This window comes from Pseudozyma flocculosa, assembly GCF_000417875.1.
Source record: "Pseudozyma flocculosa PF-1 unplaced genomic scaffold scaffold00014, whole genome shotgun sequence".
Classification (NCBI taxonomy): domain Eukaryota; kingdom Fungi; phylum Basidiomycota; class Ustilaginomycetes; order Ustilaginales; family Ustilaginaceae; genus Pseudozyma; species Pseudozyma flocculosa.
Genome location: NW_006920882.1, coordinates 697,830 through 706,228, shown reverse-complemented (window position 1 = coordinate 706,228; position 8,399 = coordinate 697,830). Strand labels below are relative to the sequence as shown.

At 67.7% G+C, this 8,399-nt stretch overlaps 3 protein-coding genes across 3 annotated transcripts in view; 2 read left to right on the top strand and 1 right to left on the bottom strand.

Moving 5' to 3' along the window:
- Window positions 1-912, bottom strand: part of PFL1_04485 (uncharacterized protein) — a gene marked incomplete at both ends in the record, with an annotated part of 1,637 nt that extends 725 nt beyond the window's left edge. The window contains 3 exons of the mRNA XM_007882009.1: window positions 82-297; window positions 389-453; window positions 570-912. Coding sequence (XP_007880200.1) covers window positions 82-297; window positions 389-453; window positions 570-912 — 624 coding nt within the window. The remainder of the gene's footprint in view (window positions 1-81; window positions 298-388; window positions 454-569) is intronic.
- A 685-nt stretch (window positions 913-1,597) lies between these two features.
- Window positions 1,598-2,913, top strand: PFL1_04484 (uncharacterized protein; the record flags this gene model as incomplete). The annotated part of the gene is made up of 6 exons (XM_007882008.1): window positions 1,598-1,666; window positions 1,776-1,934; window positions 2,067-2,168; window positions 2,263-2,522; window positions 2,647-2,758; window positions 2,863-2,913. The coding sequence occupies 6 exons, from the start codon at window positions 1,598-1,600 to the stop codon at window positions 2,911-2,913; spliced, it is 753 nt and encodes a 250-aa protein (XP_007880199.1).
- A 2,419-nt stretch (window positions 2,914-5,332) lies between these two features.
- Window positions 5,333-7,193, top strand: PFL1_04483 (uncharacterized protein; the record flags this gene model as incomplete). Its single annotated transcript, XM_007882007.1, has 6 exons — window positions 5,333-5,753; window positions 5,824-5,926; window positions 6,038-6,072; window positions 6,194-6,277; window positions 6,381-6,690; window positions 6,833-7,193. 6 exons carry the CDS (start codon window positions 5,333-5,335, stop codon window positions 7,191-7,193), a joined length of 1,314 nt encoding a protein of 437 aa, XP_007880198.1.
- Window positions 7,194-8,399: the final 1,206 nt, after the last annotated feature.

Here is an 8,399-nt window from a genome sequence, read left to right as displayed (position 1 = left end):
CTCGGGCTCCTCGGCTTTCTTGGGCTTCCGCGTCAGCCCGCCGAGGCCGCCGCCGAGGCGCGTGGGCTTCCAGTCCTTGACGGCGCGCCCGCGCTCGACGTCGACCATGATCCTGCGCCCGTTGATCTTGAGCCCCTCGGCGTCCTTGTAGGCGGCGCGCATGTCGCGCTCGCGCTCGTAGAGCACAAACGCGTAACCCCGGCTCTTGCCCTCCTTGTCCCGCACGAGGCGGATGCGCTCGATGGGGCCGTACATGTCAAACTCGCGGTGGAGGTCCTTTTCGGTGGTGTCGTACGACTGTTGAAGGGGGGGGGGGGGCGAGCGAGGTCGAGCGGTCGGGTCAGCAAGACGTCGCAGGCATCCCAACGGCTCGTCAGCGGCGACTCACCAACCGCGCCAGGAATAGGGTCTTGAATGGGTCGCCGATGGCTTCCGGGTCCTTGTTGGGGTCGTCTGCGTCGACGAGGCGGCGGGAAAAGGGGGAACGGAACGGTCGGTGAGCGAGAGGACAGGCGGCGGTGGGCGGCGATGCGCGCGTGCGGCTCGCCACCGACGGCGCTGGTGCTCACACTTTTCTAACCCCTCCTTCTTCTCCTGCTCCTTTTTGCGCTTCTTTTCCTCCTTTGCCATCTCTGCGAGGGTGATTTTGGCGTGGGTGAACTGCTGGGCTTGGCCCTGCTCGTCGATGTCGTCGGTCGCCTCTCCGCGGTCGGCGGCCTCCTGCTTGACCCTCTCGAGGAAGGCGGCGACGCCGTCGAGGGGCCGCACCTTTTTGCGGTTGGAGATCTCATCACGGTCCTTTGGCTGCGGCGGGTCGTTGGGGTCCTGGTCGCCGGGCAGCGGCGGAGTGTACGGCAGCGGTGGCCGCGAGGTGAAAAGGCGGATGAGGTTGGGCGGTAGCTGGTGCGTCATCTTGATGGCGGCGGCGGCTCGGGATCAGCAGGCCGGCCGTGCGAGGGGCCAGGACCGGATGTCGAGCTGGATGCCGAATGGCACCGGGTGCGACTCTGCTGCAAACCGGACTGGCGCACAAGGGCCGTCTGCGAGCTGCAGCGGCGGCCAGAGGAGGAAGCGGTGTTGGTGGTGGTGGTGCCGATGCGGGCGAGGAGGAGGTGAGGTGGTGGGGTGCGGTGCAAGCAGCGAGCGAGAGGGCGTCGGGGACGGAAGGACGAGATGGTGGTGGTGGTTGGCCTTTGCTCGTGGCACTCGGGAGTGCTCTCGCCTCCTCTTCCTGGTGCCTGCAGCTGGGCGGAGAGTCGGGGGCGGGCTGATTATTCGGCCGGCAACAAGAGGGCTTGTGATCGCCGCCGCCGCCGCCGCCGCCGCCGCCGAGTTGGCCTGCGCGTCGTCCCTGGCCCCCTCCACAGCGAGGCGCAGCGAGTGGGCCCGCTTCCAACACCCTGCCTCGCCCCGCCCTTGCCCGCCCCTCATCACCGCTCCTCCCACCATCCCCTCCTTCCTTGTCGCCTGTACCTCCTGCTCCGCTGCTCGCTGCTCGCTGCCCACCTCGCACTCCACCGACGACAGCTCCAACCCTTTCACCAGCCGCAGCGACCCCTCTGCCCCAGCCCCTCCCGCCTCGACCTAGCCGCCCAAGATGGCGTCCCAGGGCACCGGCTACGACCTCTCGGCCAGCACCTACTCGCCCGACGGCCGCATCTTCCAGGTAGGCCCGCTTGCCTCGCGCCTCGCCATGGGCTAGAATCTCTCCCTCTCTAGTCCTGGGATGCTGACGCTGACTCTGCTCTCGTCGCCCTCCCTCCCGACGACGGCAGATCGAGTACGCCGCCAAGGCCGTCGAGAACGCCGGCACCGCCATCGCCATCAAGACTAAGACGGGCGTCGTCATCGCCGTCGAGAAGCTCGTACAGTCCAAGCTATTAGTGCCAGGCTCCAACTCGAGGATCTTCAACATCGACCGCCACATCGGCATGGTGAGCCCAGAGCCCCTCCCTCACCCACGACCCGACCATGCAAGGCCGACGGCCATCGGCCAACCGTGCTGACGTGCCGCCCTTTGTCACGACTGATCTGCCTTCCCGGCTGTCTCTGCCGCTGCGACGCAGACGTCGGCCGGCCTCATCGCCGACGGCAAGCACATTGCCTCCAGGGCGCGCGACGAGGCCGTCAACCACCGCGACACGTACCGCTACCCGGCCCCGCTCAAGGTGAGCAGCCAGAGCAGCCGCTACTGCCTCGAGCTGGCTCGCAGACTGCCTCGGCTTACACTTCGGATCCATCTTTTCGCCGCCCCCTCTGCAGGCGCTCGCCGATCGAGTGTCGATGTACATCCAGGCCTTCACCCTCTACTCGTCGGTGCGGCCCTTTGGCATCTCGACCATCTTTGCCGGCATCGACGACTCGAGAGGGCCACAGATCTTTATGATTGAGCCTTCGGGCGTCTTCTGGGGCTACAACGGCTGCGCCATTGGAAAGGGCAAGCAGCTCGCCAAGACCGAGATCGAGAAGCTCGACCTGGACAACCTCGACCTGACGCAAGCCGTCGACGAGGCGGCCAAGATGTGAGTGCTCGCCGCGCCTTGCCGCTGATGCTCTTGCCGAGCCCTGCCAGCTTGATGACGCTGACGCCCACCCCGCCCCCTGCCCCCTTGTTCTCACACGCCGCCTCCACCGTCCCGTCGGCAGCATCTTCAAGGTCCACGACGACGCCAAGGACAAGGACTTTGAACTCGAGCTGTCGTGGATCGGCCCGGAGAGCAAGGGCCGCCACGAGTTTGTGCCAGAGGAGCTCAAGAAGGTGCGTTGTGGCCATGGACTCGTTGACTGCGCCCATGTCCTGCAGGCGAGGCCTTTGCTGACCTTCCGCTTCTGATCGGCCCCTCTCGCCCCTCGCCGCTGCAGGAGGCGATCCGAAAAGCCAAGGAGGCGCTCGACGACGAGATGGAGGACTAGACCGAGACCGAGATGCCGCAGCTACCCCGAATACGACACCACAGCCCTGCCCTGCCTTGCCTCGTGTGTGTGTGGCGACACACTCGTCTGATCCGTGGCTGCTGCTCGGACATGGCCGAGGGCCGAAAGGGTGCGGCGCGTGCGGGCGCAGGCGGCCTCCGCTTCGCCTCGGACCGTCGAGCTGCACGCTCGCTGCTCGAAAGTCGAAAAAACCGCATCGACCGTGGACCAGCCGATCTCTGCTGGGCGCAAGGACTCGGTCCCGCGGGTCAGCGCGCTGGCTACGCCGAGCCACGCCGCGACGCCGACTGCGACGCCGCGACGGCCCGGCTGCGTGAAGGGCGGCCTACGACGCCGCAGTCGCTGTGTGGTCGATGGTGGCTAGCGTACGTGGCTGCCGCAGACATCTGGTGACACGGCGAGTCGAGTGGCTGCGGGCCCTCGGTGGGACGTCTACGGGAAGAGAAAGCAGCGCGTCGTCGCCGTCGCCAGACGTTCGAGCAGCAGTCGTGACGGAGACGTGACGTGCAACCCTGGCGTGCCGCCGCCTCGCGCCTCCTTCCGTCCGTCTACCCTTCCAGCCGGTCGCTCTCTATCTGTCTCGATGATCCTAGCCTGTCTCTTCGGGCCCAGTCGCACAAATCGCACGATTGCCGCGATCCTGAGCGATTGCAGCGAAGACGAGCGATCATGGGACCCCCTCGTTTTCGAGGGTGCCCGCACGCGGCCGAACCGACATCCGACCGTGCCTCTCTGGGCGCAAATGAAGTCGAGCTGGCCGGCCCCTCGATGTGGCCAGGCGTAAGCAAGCAGGCGGGCGCTGGCCCCGCTCCGTGAGCTGCCGGGGGGCGATGCCCCGAGAGACGGCCGACGCCCGTCTGGATCCGCACTCGACGAGCTCAGCCCCAGCAGGCCTTTGCCCCAGCCTAGCCCTCCCGCGCCAGATTGGCCGCCTGCCCGCCTGCCTGTCCACTGCTCGAGTTCGGGCTCGGGCGCAAACAAGATTCAAGAGGACCGCGCGGACGCCGCCGGCCTAGCTGGCCCCAACCTTAGCTTGCTTGCTTCCGTTCCGCGCCGCGCCGCACCGGCTGCGCCCCACCTTGGCCGCCTCTCTCTTCCCGCTCGATTCATCTGCTTGCTTGCTCGCTTGCTCGCTCTCTCCTCGTCGCAGCCGCCGTGCGCCCCGTCCCGACAGGCAAGCCACCCTCCATTCCATCACGCACGAGCGGAAGCAAGCCAAGCCAAAGCAAGCAACAGGCCGGCCGGCTAGGCTAGAGTTCGAGGCAGTTTGCCCGCGACGCAGCTGCGCCCTACCTAGCCTCGCACCTTAGCTTGCTTGTCACGGCCCTGCCTGATCATCGACCACCCGGCTTGCCGGCCTGCCTGCCCGTCGTCTTCGCGCGGATGCGCTGCAGCCCGACATCTGCCTGCGCATCGATCCTCCCTTCCCCCCGGCGCCCGCGGTGCTGCCTCCTGGCTCCCTCAGCCTCCTCGGGGATGCCCGCGCTCGATCCGCTGACCTCGGTTGCCTGCTGCCTGGCTGGCTTCTTCCCGCTCGAGCTGCTCAGCCTGCTCGCCCACACGGTAGCGGTGGCTGGGCTGGCTGTCCGCTTTCCGCACGTCCACGGAACCTCTGAGCCAAATGAGGCCGACCCGCCCGCGCAGGCCAGGCCGGGCCGGGCCAGGCAGGCTTAGCTTCTTGCCTGCTTGCTTTTTTTCTTCTGGAGCCAGAAGACGGCCGACGTCGGCGTGCAGGCTAGGGCGAGAGCGCAGGCGGGCTGGGCAGGCTGGTCGGTAGGCTGGTCTGGTCTGGGTTGGCCCGTCGAGGCGAGGCAAGCCTTCCCCCGATTCCGCACCCACCCTCGTCCGCTTTCCTGCTTTCCTGCCTGCCTGCCTGCCTGCCTGCCTGTCCGCTCGGCCTCGTCAAACCCTCGCCTGCTCGCCTGCTCGCCTGCTCGCCTGCTCGTTCCCCGCACCGTGCGAGGCGTGCATCTGTCAAACCTGTTGAAGGACGAGCCATGCCCGCCTGCCCCTTTGACACCTCGCCTCGCCTGACCTGCCCGAGGGCGCAGGCAAGCGGGCGTCGGACGGCGCAGAGCGTGCGTGTGTGCGTGCGTGCGTGCGTGCGATCCTGACGAGCGCCTCGCCGTCGCCGCCTCGCCCTCGGACGCGCCTGGCCGCCTGGGCTTCCGCCGTCGAGGGCCGAGGACGACGAGGGCTGGCCGTTGCGGGCCCGTATATATGCGCTGCCACCGCGTTCTTCCTTCCTTCCGCTTCCTCGTCGCCTGCCCCCTTGCCTCTGTACCCTCATCTTCTCCTGCCTTGCCTTGGTGCCCGTCCCTACGACGCCACACCCCACCACCTCCTGAAGCCCTCCAAGATGCCACAGCGTCTATCTCTCCGTCTCCCCTCGTCGCCGATGACGCCTTCGCCCGTCTGTCCGACGTCCTTCTCGCCGCTGTTCCTGCCCCTGTGGCTCGACGACGGGCGGCGCGACAGCGATCCTGCGGCCGGCGCGGCGTTGCTCGAGTCGGCATCGGTGGCCGAGACCGAGGCCGCCATGGCCCTCTGCTTCATGTCGTCCACGCCCCCCGACTCGGCCCGGAGGGATCTGCAGCCGCTGCCATCGTCTCCGCTGGAGCTGCCCGAGCCGAGCCCGCCGCAGCCGCAGCAGCGCCGAGCGCACCAGCCTGGGCAGCCGCAGCAGAACGCCGGCAAGGACAGGCAGAGCTGGGCAGCCAAGATCCGCCCGCCCGGCCCGCCCACGCTCCACAAGACGGAGCACGTCGTCGAAAAGGCGCGGTACGTGACTGCCTTCGATCCGAGGGGCTACCTGCCCGGTGAGTGGATGCGCGCCGACGTCGCTGCAGGAGCGCGAGTGCGAGCTGGACATGGAGCTGGAGGCCACAGCTCTGACACGAGAGCGCGAGCGAGGGGTCATCTCAGTGTTTGAGTACGCCATCAGCGGGGACCAGGTCGTCATGATCGACATCGAGACGTCGTACGTGCGCTTGTGAGTCGTCGTCGTCGCCGCCGTTCCGCGGCCAGGTGCACTGCAGCGCGCATTCACGATCGCGCGTGCCGAGGCTGACACGCCTTTTGCAAGACGTCGCCGTGTCGACAGCACGGGCATCTGGAAGGCGCTCGGCCATGCCAAAGGTGGGTTGCCCCTCTGCACCCGACGCGTCCCCCCACCGCTGTGCTCAGCGTACGAGCCTGACGCCGCCACCACCCACTCTCTCTGTGGCCGTCTCGTCTTGTCCTCTCCGCTTCGTCACAGCCGACCTCGGTCGCCTTCAGGAGGACACGCCCGAGCTCCAGCCCTACATCCACAAGATCCGCGGCGGCTTTCTCAAGATCCAGGGTGAGCATTCCTGACCTTTCTCTCGCCGCCTGCGACGCATCCTTGACGGATCGCAGGCCTGACGTCCTCGCTGGCATCCGATCCGACGGTCGTCTCGCTGCAGGAACCTGGCTGCCCTTTGATGTGGCCAAGGAGCTCTCGCGCCGGGTCGCGTACCCGATCCGACACGAGCTGGTGCCCATCTTTGGACCCGACTTCCCCGCCTCGTGCCTGCAGCCGGGCGAGGGAGGCTACGGCCAGCTCCTGCTCCAGACCAGGCAAAAGAAGAGCAAGAAGAGGAGCAGGAGCGCAAATTCGGCATCTGCTTCGTCGTCGTCGTCGTCGTCGTCGTCGTCCTCCTCCTCGTCGTCGTCGTCCTCCTCGACGCCGCTCGCCTCCAGCACGTCGCCCCTTCCCTGCAGTCCCTCGGCCGAGTGAGTTGATCGCAGCGCTACGGCGGGCGGCTCATGGACAACAAGGCGATGGCACCTGGAGAGGATCCGACTGACATCCCCGTCATCACGCCGACGACTGCCTCTTCTTTCCGATTTCCAACCCGCCTGCGCTTTGGTCCAGCCTGGTCAGCGGCGCGAGCACGGCTGCCCCTCCGCTCCTGCCTGCCAAATCGAGCAGCGTGCGGCACGGCAGCCGCGAGACGACGGCACGGAAAGGGGCCAAGCGCCAACGTCGGTCGTCGGGCGAGGTCGCGAGCAGCCGAGACGCCAGCGCCGGCTTCGGCCTGGACCCGCTGCGGTCCATCTGGCCTCCGCTGTCGATGGTCTCGACGTCGTCGTCTTCGTCGTCGTCGGCTGCGTTGCTTGCGTCGGCGCAGCCGTACAGGAGCTGCCCGCCCAACTATCTGGCCAAGAGCCCGTCGACTGGCGTTCAGCCCGACCCCGCGCTCCCCTTTGCCCTGGCGGTCTCGCAACGCTTCTGAAGCGGGGCTCGACGTGGCATCGGACCGGACCGATCCCCGGCGGAAGCGGGTCTGTTCCGGCCTGTCGGATTGCGCCCGATGCTGGCAGGGCGCTGTCGGGGCAGCGGCGACGGCGACGACCGACGAGCGACGACGACTGCACTCAAGGTTTCGGCCGAAGGAACCACTCGACGGGCGGGGCTCAACGTGCTTGCACCGGGACGACACCGCACCGGACGCGAGGGGGTCCGAGTCGAAGAGAGGGAGGGCGGGATTACAGAAGTGGTTGAGAGAGCAGCGGCTCCTTGTTGCTACACCTTATTGCAAGACGGCAAGAGAATGGTCCTCAGTCGGGCGACGTCTGCGGCGAGGACCGACTGACAGGAAGGGCTGCCGGCAGCGCAGCGGCCGTGGCGGCGGGGGCGTTTGATTGCCTTTGGGCGTGCAGCGAGGGTTTGACGGCGCTCTCGCGAGACACACACCACCACCGCCAGGCCCCTCCCCGGCTTGAGCCGCGCTGGCCTCCAGGTGGACCACGCGCAGCCTCGGGCCGACCATCCGGCCTCTCTGCCACGACGCTGGCGGCCAGCCTTGCACGCGAGCTCGGCGGCCCTCTCCTCTTGTCGCCACCGCCCGAGCGTTCCATCGGGGCTCGTTCCGATTGCACCTGGCGGGCCAGGTCCTTGCTCCTGACCTCGACGAATCGGAAGCCATCCGTGCACAATGATGGGCCTGTAGGCTCCCCGCCAATGGAGCACCACCATTCACCGCCACTTGCGAAGCGCTGGCGTGCGATCCAGGCAGGGCGGACCATCCGGGCGGCAAGGATGGACGACAATGGCCGGGCGATCCCTGGGATCCTGTCCGCTCGCCCCCCACCTCTTTCTTCTTCCCTCGGCCACGCCGTCGTCCGCCGATGAGGATCGATCCATCTCGATGTCCGCTGTCGGCGACGCCGCCTCGCTCGCTCGCTCGCTCGCTCGTGATCTTCCGTGAGGCCGGCTCCTAGGTCTTCTGGGGCCCAAAGCAGGGCGGCCTGGTCCCGTCACTCTCGGCAGGGGCCGACACAGAGGCTGTGCTGGGAGATAGCGACAAAGGCGGAGGCAGAGCTCGATGAAGCGCAGCAGCAGAAGAATGCGCTCGGTCCTCGCTCGCTGCCGCAAGCTCGAGTGTGGCGAGCCCCTCCGCTATGGTTGCAGCGCAGCGAGGTGGGCGCCGGGCGGGCTG